Below are 16478 nucleotides of genomic sequence, written 5' to 3' on the forward strand. Positions count from 1 at the left end.
ACAGATGTCTTTATGGGGTGCAGGCCGGACTGAGTGGGGGCCCGTTTTGTTGCAGTTACAGTAATTTTGAAAGCATGAACTGCAGAGTTCCCGCTACATCCAGTAGTTTCAAGATAACTCTAATGATTAATGTTCTTCCTGGACTGAGATCACAGTTTTGTCTCGTGGCAGTTATGACTCATTTAAGGTAGCAGAGGGTTCATATGTCTGCTGGAAAGAACATGGAGGTACTATGCAGATTACAGAACAGCATTTTATGTGCATAGCTTAGTGGGTTACTGCTTTTGTCACAGAGGCCCTTCTGTTACTGTGCAGTTCATAAATTACAATTGTATCTCACAGTGACCTTTGAACTGCCATCAAAGAGCTGCATGCACGCTACATGGTACAGGTTAGAAAGGTATGTTTTTTTTCTAAGTCTTTCATGATCCTAATGTTGCTAAAAAAAGGTTTGTTTGGATAGAAATAAATTATTAGCTCAGCTAACACTAACCACTGTGTTACGTCTGAATCCTGAGTTTGTGTTTCTTCATATCACCAAGCACTCTTAAAAATGCCTAACAGTATGGATGACATGAATCCTACACCTAGTAGTCCCCTTTGTCTCATGTAATATTTTCTATACACTGATTTACACACATATGATTCATTGTTATCTCAAAGTCTGTGATGCAGTTCTATGGTTATACTGAATAAGCAGCTACCTACGTCATTATCATATGAAATCTCTTTATTGATGTCATAACTACATTTTCACAATTGTTTTTTTAACTTTCTCAAATTGGTTTGAAAATCCACCATTTGCCCACTCTTGTTTAAAAATGTTCTTGTGGGTAGAAGGCCCCCGAACCCTCCTTAAGACGGTCAGGCTCGCTCGCTATGCTCACTCACCACAGGGCACTCAGAACTTTTGCGCCTCACTACTTTCAAATGTCACCAGCCGCCACTGACTACTAACCTGTGAGGGTCTCAAGGCGCTGAGCGGGGGAGGGGGTGTGAGCAGCTCCATTGGGGTCATTCGAAGAGCCAGGTTTTGAGGTCCTTTCTGAATTGGTGCAGTGTTGGCCTTCATACTCCGGACTCTAGGTACCCGAGAGTAATAACGCGTGATTATGGTCTAGGCCTAGAAAACATATTAGTCTTTATTGTAATTAAAAGGGATATCAGTTGGTGCCGGGACGACAGATAGGTTCCGAATGACCCACAACACGTCATGGTTGCACACTTTGCACGTGTGAGAGCGGTAAATATTCACTTCCGAACCACTTCACACCAGTACAACTCTTCCGACACCCTGAAATTGTACTGCTGAGCGTGAAGAAAGTGAGATACATTTTCAAAGGCACTCAGACATGATATTGTTGTTGTTGTTTGGTTCAGTGTTTTCTTTGTTGCTATGCTGTAGGAGTGTCTGACGAAATATACATATATTAATAACATGAGGTCAAATATCTCCTGCTCGGTGGAGGAAATTGCCTGCATTCGAGCGGCCTCTGGTGGTTTTCCCGTAGAATGAGAATTTCTCTCGAAATAATACAGGCGTTGCAGTATCGGTTAGGGGCTAAAACTATTCCAATGCGTGAGGTGTTAAAATTAAAAATACATGCGCACTTCGTTAATGTGTATTTAAATAAATCTTGTATTTTGAATTGTATGCCTGCACCGCCTCTACTTTACCCCAGTGTTGATTGCGCTTTTACTGACGAGAAGAGCATGCCGTTTTATCGAGTGGCTCTTTATTTGTAAAAGGGGAGTCTGGCATCCCTCTCGGGGCTGTTTTTGATCAAAACGACTCAAACTCTTGGTTATGCTGGAGGGCGGCCAATAATAGGAAACTGTGAACTTACTAGTACCTTAATTTCCTCATGGTGTAAGCATATGCTTATTCTTGTAAGACATACGGATACATCGCCGGGACCAGTATACTCAGTGTCTTTTTAAAATGGATACAAGCGTGTTTATTCACGGTGTGTATGTAAAGCAGTAAGTTATTTTGTTTCACTTTTTCAACTAGTAGCTGAACTACATATGTCAAGCACTGTGCTTCACCCGATTAGTTTAGCATCCCTCATGTGGAAACTTCTCACACTGAGCCCTTCATGGACTTCTATTTCGTTTTTAGGTTAAAACAGCTTTTGTAAATCACGATCTGAACATCTGTTAAATGCTACCCCTCTCCCTAACGTCGAGCACGTTCGTGCTGCACTGTAAACGTCCAACGCATCAACATTAACGTTCAGTAACTCGTGTTAAGATCCCCTCACTTCAGTTGTTTATATGTGTTCTCCCATGAGCCTCAGCAACCACGTCTCTATGACTAAATTATGTACCTTTATAGAAGTAGGTAATCTCTGCGGATGCTCTGCGCCTCTCTTACCCTCTGCAGCTTACAGGATGTTCACTTATTTCGGATACTCACAACCACTCACTTGTTGAATCATATTTTTCTTTCCCTCAGGCCTGTGTCGCATCAGGAAAATGCGATATCACATTTGTCACATACCACATCAGGACAAAACGGCTGGGATATTTTAGTGCTGCAGAGATGTCCAATCCGGCGGTTCCCTGGGCACTGACTGGTTACCGCAGGGTTCACCTCTGACCCTGGAGCTGTCAAGCTAATGAAGGGATTTTGGTTCAGTGTAACCCTGTTTATCAGCCTGAAGTCTGAGCCACCCCAGGGCTGCCTGTGCAAAGGCCTCTTCAGAGCCACGGATGCAACTCCTGGTTTCCGCCCCTCATCTCTTTAACGCCTGTCACCGCTCAGGCTCACCTCCAACCATCACTAGACACGAATTCTCCCATCACCATCCATTCCAACGAACCTGGTGCTTGAAGGAGCAATACAGAAAGACATATTGGCAACATTCCAACAAGTAAAGATGTGCCTAATAGTTGAATGAATAAATAAATGAATGATAGAACGTGTGTATGTATTGGTGATTTCTTTTTAATTAAGAAGTTAGTGCTATGCATTTCTGATGTGCCGCTGTTGACACTGTGCCCTTGAGGGACCTACCATGTTCTGTGGTAGTAGAATGAGCATCCGTGCCTGGTTTAATTTGTAGGTTTTAGTTGACTGCCTTTAAATGGATGGGAGTTATGATTTAATTTCAAGATCTGCTCTTGCAGCTTCTAATATTAAAGACTGCTGTAGTGAGCTCTATTTTGGTGGCTTCCTACTTGCAAAGTTGTACATCTCGCGCCACAGAATAGAGAGTCTAACACAATAAGTGCATATGTCTTACAGAGCACAATTCTGTCGGTACTAATAGCAGGCTGTATCTTCACTGTCCTGCGTCGTGTGTCCCCTTCGGAGCTTATGTTTTGCTGCAGTATCTGTTTTTTATTCGATGCACATGCTGCGAACTCCTCTCTGTCCTCAAACATTTTGTCTTCCTCACTCCCTCTTCTTAAGCCTTAATAATTGTGACATTCCTTTAAAATCAGATTCCATTAGATTCTTTTAAAAAAATTTTTTTTAGAAAATATTTTCAGCATTTCACAGTAGAAGTTCTCTCCTAACAGTGGTGTATAGATAGAGCACCGTGTTCTTTTTAATTGATCAGTGCCCCCTGCTTCAGGTCTTACACAAGAATGCGTACCGTCTTTGTATTGTACTTTCCATGGACTTATGCAGAAATGTTTTTTTTGGAACCCTTACTTTTTGTTTCAGGAGCGTTTTCACAGGTTTTTGTGGCATTGCTGGTGGTAGCACTGGAAAGTCTGTCAAAGAATAGCCAAACCCCACTCCATATATGGAATTTGGCTTTTTCATTGGATAATATTTAGGAATCTTTCACTAGAAAACACTGTTAATTGCCCCTCCAGCTGAACCCTGTGCTGCACCAGGATCACGCTGCACTCAGTATTTGAGTAAGAAACTGCAGAGGGATGCAATCAGCTGACCATGCATAAGGCGTCTGTAGATCTTGCTGCTGAGTTTGGACTCAATAAGGGATACGTTGTCAGTATGGGAGTAAAGGACTGGATGAGCGGAGCTGGGCGGTGCTTGGGTTAGGAGTCATGATGGTGCAATTCAAGGGAGTGGGAAGAGTGGCGATCTCAGGGTCCAGCTGTGGCATGCTGTCGCAGTCCGACCGTGTGGCGGCCCTAGTCCAGGGAGGTTAGTATTGCCTGAGAGTGCAAAGTGTAAGTGAAGCGCAGAAGCTTTGGAGCATTTTCTCGGCTTGGGAGCCGGGACTGAAGAAAAGGAAAGGACAGGAGGTCTGGGGAAGTGGCTGTCGAGCCAGCCAGGCAAGGAGGGAAAGTGTTCAGGTCAGACAGAAGTTGCACGCGTGCTCGCCCTTAGCTGTTTTGATTCTTTGCTGAGATGCCCAGCAGTAGAGGTCTTTGGGGGATTCTAGCAATCTAATTGAATCCCTTGGGAAAAAGGCATTATGAGAGAAGGATTGCAAGGCGGAGTGGAGGAGTAGGGCCGTGGCAATGCTTTAATGTCTCCCAAGAGTTCATTCTGTCCTTCTGGTGATGTGTCATAGCGCGATATGACAGCAATGGACAACCGAAGCCTGACTAATGGGGGGAATGTATGACTCTTCCAGGGAGAAGTCGATAGGAGGGCCTTTGCCTCCTCCTCGGAGCCTGCTGTGTTGTAAAATTGGGCCAGGAAAGTGGAAGTGTTGCGGGTAGGGCGTGTCACCCAAGAATGTCTTTATGGCATTTGGTCGTGTAGTTGGGGGGAAGAGGTCATCTCCAGTGTGGCGTTGGATCACCATGCATTGGGGGGATTTGACAAGTAGTAGGCTGCTCAGCCCCGACACATTCTCGAATGACACTACTAGGTCAGCCTCTGGTTGGAAGATGCGGGAAATTATTGGAGTGACTTCGGAGTAGAATTGATAGAGAGAGAGTAAATTCTGTCTTTGTTTTTTAATATAGCAGTTAATATGTCAGTTTTACCATTTATAAGAAGAGTCAATATAAGGTGATAGTATTCCCGCAGACAGTAGCGCTTTGATGATACTTTACTGGTACTCCTTGTTACGATTACCCAACACACGGGCATTGCTCCGGATAAGGTAAGAACCTGCCCTGATATGGAAAAATGGTAGGAAAGGAAGGAACAGGGTGAAGGTACTCGGGGCGTTCAACATCCTTGAGTGCAGGGCGCATGCTTCTGATTGTAGATGGTTTATCACATCGACAGTCCAGTCTTGATAATAGCTCAACAGTATCTGACAGCAGTTTGTTTCCAATAACCATAACAAGTTGCGGAAGGCAAAGGAGACCCCAGGTGAGGTAGGTAAACGTAAAGTATTTTTGTGTTGGTCTGTCCTTTCCTACTGTTCTTGAGAAAGAAAAAGAAGGGGCACAATAGCTGGTTGGATAGCGCATTAAAACTGCTTATTCTTACTGCCTCTTCAACTGAGGTGAACATGGCAGAGAGAGGCGCGGGCCTAAGCCAGACCAGCAGACCCTTGTGCCTGGTGGAGACCTTACTACACAGCCCCCTTGCCATAGTTCATTGTGTGCCACCCAACAAGTCTGGTAGGGAGCATGCCAGTCACTGATCCAGGAGTGTCAGTTAGGAGAGGTGGATGAAAGTGGCGGGAGTCCACGTAATTTCAGGCATCCACCGAACCATTGTCGCAGTGTAAGACCAAAGGCTGAACTCTGAGTTGCTGTTAAGTCGAGGCCGTAACCACGTTGGTGGGGCATCACCTTCTGCCCTAGAGGCCAAGCACGAAAGGAGGAGCATTGCCTAGGAGCTTGAGCGGGACCAGCCGAGGAAGTAAAACCTTTGTCGCGTTCCCTCTCTACCAGCTGCCACTCTGAAGATGCTTTGTTTACTGGTTCAGCAGAGCAATCAGTCTCTCAGAAGAAACCACATCTTCACAACATTAATCACCACCAAAAAGAATAGAGAAAACTTAATCCAAGAATTTCTTTTGTCCTTAACCCAAACTGATAGTCAGCCAAGACTCATCCCCGTCCAGCCTGCTTAAGAGCCTTGCCCCGCAACAGTTTTTCAACCTTCTTAATCCTAATTTTCTAAAGGCAAAGAACATAATAGAATCCACTGGAATTATCATTTTTTTCAGAGTATATTTAATTATTTTTTCATTGTCCGGTTAAGCAATTTTTATTATGCCTAAACTATTTTCCATGGTTTTAGTCAGAATTTTCATCAGTAATTTGCTTTTCTTAATAATATGGACTTTTCCTTTCATTACAACAAATATATTATGGACATTCCTTTCATTATCCCAAACTTTCTGTAGAAGTTAAGCCATGATTGGGCCAAACTCACATAGTAGCTGTTTTTGAAGCTTTCTCTTGACTTTGCATCTACTGAATACATTTTTCTACAGTAATTTGTGAAAAGCTGCAATATTCACTTTGATGAACGTTATATCTGTTGTGACAGACACTAAAAGTGCCTTCCAAATACAGAAGTCTAATTTGAAATGACACTCCACTTTCAAATAAGAACTCATTCCAACCATAGGATTCTCGTTCCAAGCTAGAAGTATCCTTCTAAACTGTACCTCGCACTGCCCCCTGGGTATTATTAGCAATTCATGGTGACCGCGGTACGTGGATGCTGGCTGCTGAGCGTGTCCGAAGAAGCTTGAACACTGCCTGTGACTGCTTGTAGTCTACACTGACTCAACACAGGAACAAAGAGAAAACAGGGCCACAGGATAAAGGGAATTTATGCCAAATGGTCGGATGGTGGAGGCGCAGGAACCGGGAGCTGCAGCACTGTAGTCGCAAGCACGTAGGCAAGTGCTCCTGGCGTAGTTAAGTGGGTCTATCTTTATCACCAGACTATCCAAACGTACTTTGGTGCTTTTGGTGGGGCTCATCCCATGAGTTGACTATGTCGCAATGAGTTGTCTACAAAGCTGAGAAAGCTTGCTATATACTGAACTTGTAGGACATAAAATACTATTGATAAGCACAATGCTTACATTATAAGTAAATCACAGGAAAGAAAGTACCCTGGGAAGAATGCCAGTGTCTTGGTATATGCTTAAAAAACACAATAGATACTAAATGTTACCTTTTATTAATACGCATTGTTTATGGTTGTGGGCGACTTGATTCTATAAGCAAAGGTTAGTTTAGCGTCTCTGTTAAGCCTGTAAATCACCTTGCTATTTAAACATCTTTATCACCACCTCGGCCTTGGGTCCCATGCTCTCTTTCCTAATCTCCCTTGTGTCCTCGTATAACCCTCTTTTGTTAACTATTGGGCTCAGCAACAGCTGCTCCTTCACTAAGTCGTGATACGTGTGAGCCGCTCTTCATGGCTAGTGAAACATATATTCAGGTAGGTGAATAGTATTTTAGGTTGCAGTTTGCAGGAGCAATCTTGGTGAATAGTTAGTTTGACTAAATCGAACCATCTCCCTGTCAAACGTCCTTGCTGTTGGTTCCTAAAGTGCATCTCTCTATAGCACACTTCAATGGGGTTTACTGTGTTGTGTTTACTTCCTGTTGCAGGTGTGTGGAGGCCCTCATCGTGTACTTCCGGATAGGCCGGCAGGAGGAACCTTACGTCAGCATTTCTCGCAAGAAGAGGCTCAAAGGTGGCTACGAACAAGAGATTGAGCAGGAGATTGGGCACTCAGCCCGAAGGCTCGCCACTCACCGCAATGCCTTCAAACGGACAGCTGTCGTGCAGGCCTTCCTGGGCTCCACCCCACAGTTGACCTTGCAGTTGTACGTCAGTGTGCTAGAGAAGTATATCCCAGTTACTAGAGGTAATGAAATCAGCTGTGCCCAACAGATTGTATATGTTTTTAGATGGTTACTTCCATGAAGTGGCTACCTAATGGGTTATTTGTCTAATTTGGTACTTGCATATTGGATTTTGAGAACTTACCAAAGAAGAAACAGATTAATGAATAGACTAAATGCTTTTTAGTAGTACAGAATGAAGTAAATATGGGAATGATTTTTGTCAGCAATGTATTGATTTTTTTAAAGGTTTACTGGGGGGTATAATAAACTTTACAAACTATAAAATATGGAAAATACTTAATGCATTATGGATAAGGTCAATGACACAAACAGTCAGAATGTTTTGCTGTCGTTCAGCTAGAATACAAAGAAACTGACCACCATTCTCCATCCAGCAGGACTTGTGAGACTGACCCTGTTTCCAGGTAACATGTATCTTGTGTGGCCAAAACCTGCCATCATGGGAAAAAGGAAGTTGCCCTAATCGGAAAAAAAACTAATGCGCTATCCAGGACCCTAGCATCCAGAATTTAGCTATGGTTAAAGTCCCCTTTTGTGGTGGAATACATATTTTCAATTTGGTAGTTTAGATCAGCCTTTCTGCTATATGCGGTGGCACTGTGTGTAATTCCTTCCTAAATTAGAAGCTGGATAACTCTTTGCATTTTCAGTCAAAATTTGAGTATATATTTTAGAAGACCTGCTGTCCAGAATCTTTCAGTATACCTATTAGTAGATATGAGGCTCAGGAAAGTGTCTTGATCTACAAGATATATCTTGTAGATGTTCAATAAAATTAGTTATATCACCATAGTGCTTGTAGGTTTAATGACCAACTAGGTTCAAATTGCTTGTATGGGGTTGATTTCGAAAGGAGGTTTCAGAATCCTGCTCTGTGTAAAGATGTGTAAGCTCTGTAAGCAACTTTTTCATCAGCTGCAGAGTCCACCTTATATTGTAGAGAAATTGTTGAGACCTATTATGCGTTATCCTTGAGCTTATCGTCAAATGTCACTCCCAGGTATCTGTGCGGATGAGCTAGCTGTAAGAGTTGACTTCCTGAGGTCTACATTTCTAATTGGAGGGGGCAGCCAAGACCATACACTTAGCCATGTATTGTTTTGGAATATTTAGAAAAATATAATAACATTAATTCACAACAAAAAGAAAAAAAGCACATCAGTTATGCTGAATTCCACTTGTGTATGGGAATAGAGGACAGCATTGTCTGCATAATAATATGCCAGAAGAGAAACCATTCCTAAATGTTGGTGGAAGGTTATTTGTCAAGTGCAATTCAGTACGTTTTCGGACAATGTAGGTTGAAGAGAAGGTGTGCACCCTCATGGCTACAGTTGTTCTGCCCTTATTTAAAAGATGTTGCACTCGCAACTAGGTGTTCGCGAATAGCAATTGATATGCACCCAGGGGAGTTTTTTTGGTTATTTACAACCTTTAACTTTTCTCACAGCACCAGCCTCTTTATTGTATCAAAAATGTCCACAAAAGTGCAATACAAGTGCTGCTTTTCACCCTTTGCCAACACTCTCTTGCATGCTTCAGTAGTCTTAGAGACTGGTACAGAGGCAGTCACAAATCCAACACTTAATAGTCAGGCTTATCTCACAGAGATACCACAACCTCAAACCTGGTTTGCGAAGTTGGTTTTTCACCAACAGGAACACAATATTTTGCCTGGAGTAATATCCTGTGACAGGATAATCATTCAGAGATCTCTGTAACCCAACTAGGTGCAATCTAGTAAGACCACATCCTTTGTATATTGCAGAATTTGGATTTTTCTCCTGGATAAGTGAGGGGGACAAGGCCTGGCACAGTCCGAGTTAGTTTCCAAATCTGACACGTATAATTTGAAAAGGAGAGGGGCCAGGAAACAGCCTTGTTTAAGTCCTTTGTCCATGGAAAATTTTTCTGAAGTATACCAGTTTGCGGCAACCTTGATTTTAGTTCCACGTCTCACTATAAAATGACACAATGGCTTTTAGCAGTGGCTTTTAAATTCCACAATTTGTTTAATTTTGCCCACAGGCGTCTTTAGGATGTTAACTGCAATATTGCTGGTGAACAGTCACCAGTGTACTGAGTGCACTGCGGTTGAAAGGAACAGTTGCAATAATCTTGAACAACTAGGCAAAATTACCGTAAGTGTGAGTTCGTGTGAACTGCAATTAAATGAAGTGAAGCAAATGAAAGCTTTGCTTCACTGTTCGCAGATCGAATAGTCACTGTGTTTTTCATTTCTCCAATACAATGAGTTTGTAACAAACCAAGTGTTGATTGTTTACTAGATTGTTGTTCATTTAATTGCAGTTCACACGAACTCACACTTACGGTAATTTTGCCTAGTTGTTCAAGATTATTGCAACTGTTCCTTTCAACCGCAGTGCACTCAGTACACTGGTGACTGTTCACCAGCAATATTGCAGTTAGAATCGCGAGGTGGGCCTCCTCGTTTCTGAGTAGCACGCCACAATTTCTTCATTTGAATGAAATATGATTCGTTTGTTCACTTTTTGTGTGCGCTAACTTCGAATTTATTGTCTTTAGGATGTTGTCAAAAGCATTCATAAAGTCGATGAAAGCTGCATACAATGGCAGAGTTTTTGCTAATGAGGCTTCATCAGTCAGGGTGGTCAGGGTTAACAGGTTGTCCTCAATCTTGCAGTTCCTTTGGAAACCAGTTTGGAACCATGGGTTAAATTGTTTTTCTTTAGCCCACGTTTCCAGCTAGTCATTCAGGAGGCAAGCATAGCTCTTCCTCTCTACCTCCAGCAGAGCTATCATTCAGCAGTTTTTCGGGGACCGTCGGCTTCCCTTCTTGGGTATCGGGACCAAAATGGATCCTCTCCAACTATCCAGAACAGCACTGGGTAAAAAACAATCCATAAAGACTGGCGTTAGTATCAGGCTCCAGAGGTGCGGATCGGATTCTAATAGTGCCGCTGGCAGGCAGTTCAGGCCAAGTGCACCTGACGCTCTGGGGTGGCTTAAGATTGTGCCAACCGATTGTTTGTTCCGCCATGCGTTGCCTTCGGTTGTTTCATTTATCCTCAAGCTTGCCAGTATTGTTGTTCTTGGAACCATTTGGGTAGATTCTGCATGATATAGTTGCTTTATATATTCAGTCCACTGCTTTGGGAAGATACTGCAACCTTAGCAAACATAGTTGCTGTGCTGAGTGGTGAAAAGCAATGTGCCCAATCACTGCATTGCGTGCCAGCCTGACGGGCCGACAGCCAAGTGACTGCTGCTTGTCCCTCCCTGATCCACAGAAATATTAGTACCCTGGCAGGACTGCCATTGCAGGCATGAGTGTAGGACGCCCTGCGAACCACAACCCTTCATGCTCGGTGGATGAAGGATTATGACCACTTCTGAAACCATTGCATCGCCTGAAGTGACTCCTTAATCAAGAAATGTTGATTTTCTCAAGACGCCCAAATGAAGAAGCTATTCCTGCTCGGGAGGTTCCAGGGACAGACAGTAACTTTGAACAGACACAGTGGGAGACCCAGCCACCTATCACCCCCAGGTCCACTTCCCCCTCCAGAGTCTTCGGATCTGTGCCCCTCCACATTCCTTGAGTACCTCAGGTGGTTTGATATGATTTCCTGAGAGTAATTTCCACCATCAACATCCAGAAGAGCCCAGTGACGGGGAGAGCAGCTCACAGTAATGACTACCAGCGGGTCCCATACCATCGACTGTTCTGCAGGTTTGAAAGACTCTAGCTGTTAACCCCCAGACTTTGGTCCAGTGGTCCACTGTTTGAAGAGCATTAGTTTACACCTTAGTGTCACGACACAGATGTTATCAGTTCAGCCTCTCACAATACTGTTACACTGCATGTAACTGAGTTTCAGGAACAATCAAAGAGTGTGAGCCTTACAAAAAAGAACAAATTCTTTGTGCATCCATGCCAGACTTTCTTGCACCCCTTGCAGTTCACACCTACTACTTCCACTTACACTCTTTCCAACACAATACACCCTATTCCGATCCAATTCACCCCACACCAATCCAATCCACCCCACACCAATCCAATCCAATCCACCCCACACCAATCCAATCCACCCCAATCCAATCCTGTCGACCTCACCTCACCCCAATTCACCCCTTGCCCTCCCCAATCTGCCCACTCCAATCCACCACAATCCAATCCAAAACAATCTGCCTCACTCCAATCCAAAACAATCTGGGCCACTCCAATCTGCCCCTCTCCTATCCAAAACAATCTGTCCTCCTCCAACTCAAAATAATCTGTCCCACTCCAATCTGCCCCATTACAATACAAAACAATCCGCCCCACTCCAACCTAATCCACCTCCCCCAGTCCAATCCACCTCACCCCACTCCAAGCCATTCCACTCCAATCCACCTCATAACAATCCAATATACCCCAACCCAGCCAAATCCTATCTACTCCACTCCACCCCACCCTACTGCAATCCACCCCTTCCCAATATACCTCAATCCAATCCACCCACCCCAATCCAGTTTGCCCTACTCCAATCCCCCCACTCCAATATGCTCCAATCCAAAACAATGTGCCCACTCCAATCTGCTCCACTTCAATCCAAAACAATCTGGCCCACTCCAATCCGCCGAACTGTAATCCAGTCCACCACACCCAAATCCACCCACTCCATCCCAATTCCTACCACTCCAATTCAATCCAACTCATCCCAGTCCACTCACTCCATCCCAATTCACCCCACTCCAAATCACCCCATTCCAATTCAGTTCACCCCGCACCAACCCAATTCACCTCAATCCTGTCCTATCCACCTCACCCTAATCCAATCGACCCCTCCCCACTCCAATCCAAACCACCATAATCCACCCCTCGCCAATCCAAAACAACATACCCTTCTCCAATCTGCCCCACACCAATCTGCCCCACTCCAATCCAAAACAATCTACCCCACTTCAATAACAAAACAATCTGTCCCACTCCAATCTTTCCCACTCCAAAACAATCTGCCCCACTCCAATCTAAAACAATCTGTCCCACTCCAATCCAAAACAATCTGCCACACTCCAATCCAAAGCAATCTGCCCCACTCCAAAGCAATCCGCCCACTCCAATCTGCCCTACTCTATCCAAAACAATCTACCCCACTCAAATTTGCCTCACTCCAATCCAAAATGATCTGCCCCACTTCAGTCTGCCCCACTTCAATCCAAAATAATCTGCACCATTCCAATCCAAAAAAATCTGCCCACCCCAATCCAATCCACTTCACCTCACCCCAATCCACCTCACCTCAGCCCAAACCAATCCACCACACTCCAATCCATTCCATGCAATCTAATTAACCTCACACCAAATCAATCCACCCCAATCCAGCCAAATCCAGCCTACCCCACTCCTATCCACCCACCCTACTTCAATCCACCCAATCCAGTTCACCCCACCTCAATCCAATCCACCTCAATCTAATCCACCCCACTGCAATCCAATCCAATCCACCCCACCCAAATCAACCTTAATTAACCCACCCCACTCCAATCCACCTCAACCTATTTCAAAGCACCCGATTCCAATCCAATACACCCCATTCAGTCCACCCACTCCATTCAATCGATCCTACTCTAATCCAATCTACTCAAGTCCAATCCACCCCACTACTTAGCCCACTCCACCCTAATCCACGCCGCTCCACTCTACGACACTGCACTCTACGACAATGCCGTCTGACAGTGTCTGCCACTGAACTCTACTACCCTTTACTCAAGTCGATGTCGTCTTCCCCCCCTACTCCACTCTACGACACTATTCCAACAAATCCTGTCTTCGACACTCTACTGTCCACTCTAGGACACTACACGCCACTAACATTTAGCCATGCTGAACAGGAGGCACACATGGCAAACCCACTTGCCAATGCTCTTGTATAGGCAAGACGTATTGGCTTTGCCAATGTTTGTTAAAATAATTTGCTGATATTCAAATAGACCAAAATCTTTCCTCTAACAACTTGTCAACTCGTCACATTTGGAGGGTGCCTCGCCCTTTTCAAAGATATCCACCCTCCCAATAATTCAATAAGCGTCCATTGACCTCAGCTCTTTGAGAACTAGTTTCACCTTCTAAAATGGTTCATTCTCCGTTTCTTTAATGGGATCACGCTGCTAAACAGGTCTTCCTCTCACTTGAGTGCCAGAAGGTTCATAGGTCTGTCCAATTGTCCCTTCTTTTTTGCCCTCGTTAATCTACTCGATGTAAAATGTATTGATACGGTGACCAGTTCACTGTAACGAAAAGTGTATCAAACAAATACAAGCTCAGTTACGCGCAAGTAATTTGTTTTGCCAACCCTCTTCTCCGTATTTGTTTACAAGAAATATTTTGAATAGATTGTTTTAGGCTTTCTTGTGCTGGCTATTCGTGACACAATATAGTCCCGTGGTGCCATCTGCTGGCTTATTGGGGAGTTGCACGTGATCTGTTCGCATTTGAATAATGAAAGGGGCAAAAGAGATGTGTGTTATTCGTCTGATTACCTCGCAATTGTTCGATGGATCATCTGCTGTTAGTGATTGTCAGTGTAACCTATTGATCATTTGCAAGCATAAATATCAAGCCCTCAATCCATTCCGTAAGCCTTTTGTCTATCTCACTTCTTCCAAATTCATTTTAGTGTGCTAAACAAATCCCACGTAAACACGGCAAAGTTGTGTAAATCCGAGAAAGCGGGAGTATATGAACCATTATTACATGATTGTACCTCTTTGTTTTTTGCCCCCTCCCCCATTAGAAATTCGGGCCAGGTCGGCTTTCCGTTTCTCCTTGTGTACCATGGGTATGTCAGAGCTCAGCCTCAGTTCTCATTCACTGATATTGGCTTAGCCTGCTTGGGACATTTATATCATTTTGCTGCCCATTCTCTCTGCAGATTGAAGGCCTTCTCCGGGACGTGCTCCAATTGCATGAGAGCCTCCTGTAGTGTGCGTTCTAGTTCTCGCACGCTGCGTGGTTACGCAGCGCGCGAGGGCAGAACGCGTGAGAGGGAATGCGCATGCGCGATTAGCGGAACGCGCGATAGAGCGGAGCCGCGGCACGGAGCAGGGTGTGTTAGCCCGGCGCTCTTGCATGTGTACTTCCAAATAAATACTTACAGGTTCCTACATCCCTGTAATTGTGTCTTCTTCCAGTGGGGCTACATACAACTTTACAGTGGCGACGAGACTGGGATTCTGCTATTACAGACAGCAGAAGGATCCTGACCTACTGACTAGGAGTACAGGCCGGAGCAACATTGGCCAGCCAAGGGGGAAGGTAGGAAGAAGAACTATCCCAGAAAAAAAACACATGAAGAGCGTGGCAGAGGCAGCAAATAAAAGGTACAGACCACGTGCAGAGGCCGATAGAAGGCGCGCAACCGCAAGAAGCACGCAAAAGGCCTAGTCATAGTGAACCTGGCGGAAGCGGCAGCACGCAGCGACGGGGGGTCGGAAGAGGAGCGACAGCAGGAGCAGGCGCAACCAGAGAGAGGGGACACGCCAGACAGTCCGAGAGGCCCAGGAGCGGCGCCAGGAAGGAGGAGAGAGATGAGCACCCAAGGATCCTCACTGACTGTGATAATACCGTTGCTGCCACGACCAGGAGAACCCCAAATGAAGTGGGAGGATTGGCGGGAATATTTTAAGAACTACCTAGCGGCCCTCGAAGATGAAAACGGAGAAGAGTTCCCCAGCGCGAGGTAGAAAAGAATACTCCTGCACAATTTAGGCCCGGAAGGCATAAGGGTCTACCAGAATCTGGTGCCGCAACTCCGGCAAAACGCGGACGATGACGTATTTAAACACGCCATGGAGGACCTCGATGCCCACTACCGCCCAGCGGTGAGTGTCTCGATAGATAGGTACAACTTCCAACAGAGGAAACAAGAGCCGGGAGAAACCATCGATGAATACGTAGCGGCCTTGAAGAAACTGGCGGTGACATGCAAATACGGAGCTCTGCACGATGAGTTCATCAAGGACCAAATCGTCATGCATACTACGAACAAAAGTGTACAAGACAAACTGTGGGCGAATAGTGAGGCGCCACTGAAAGAAGTGATTGCGATGGTGAAGAAAGCGGAGTTGACTAAACGGTGCGCGGAGGCGGCAAAATGAGAAGTGGTCCCCAAGACCATGGTGAACAAAGTAGATGACGCAGAAGCACAGGGGAGGAGCAAACAACCGGCCCAGGAGAGCAGAGGACCCCCGAAGTGGAAAGGGAAGACTGGACAAACGTGGAAGCCGACTAGAGACAACAAAGGAGCATGCTACAGATGCGGCAGCCCTGCACACACAGCTCAGGACAAGAGATGCCCAGCGTTCCGTGCGATGTGTATGTTCTGCGGCATAATGGGCCACTATGAGAAAGTCTGCCGAAGGAAGACGAAGAGGCCCGTGGTGAAGCATGTGGAACAAGAGCAACGGGAAGAGAAAGAAGAGCAGGAGGAAGACGTGGAGGTCATGTGTATCGATGATCAGGTGCTGGGGATAGACGGGAAGAGAACCCGCAAACCCCAATGCGACATGAAGATTGGAGGGGTGAATATCCAAATAGTAATAGACTCGGGATCCCCGTACACCATCATCCAGAAAACGGTATGGAAGGAGCAGTTTGAACCCACATTGGGAACAAGGCTGGAACCACCAGACATTCGCCCGGTGTCGTATACAGGGGAACCGATACCCATGGTGGGGTACAGGAAACTGACCTTTGAATTCCGGGGTAGACAAGCCGAGTG

General features: G+C 45.1%; 1 protein-coding gene across 1 annotated transcript in view; it reads left to right on the forward strand.

Moving 5' to 3' along the window:
• XKRX (XK related X-linked) overlaps nucleotides 1-16478 on the forward strand; it is a 145071-nt gene that overhangs the window by 110708 nt on the left and 17885 nt on the right. Inside the window, exon 2 of the mRNA XM_085607732.1 lies at nucleotides 7471-7730. Coding sequence (XP_085463858.1) covers nucleotides 7471-7730 — 260 coding nt within the window. The remainder of the gene's footprint in view (nucleotides 1-7470; nucleotides 7731-16478) is intronic.

The sequence above is a fragment of the Triturus cristatus genome, chromosome 5_2, assembly GCF_964204655.1.
Source record: "Triturus cristatus chromosome 5_2, aTriCri1.1, whole genome shotgun sequence".
Lineage (NCBI taxonomy): Eukaryota > Metazoa > Chordata > Amphibia > Caudata > Salamandridae > Triturus > Triturus cristatus.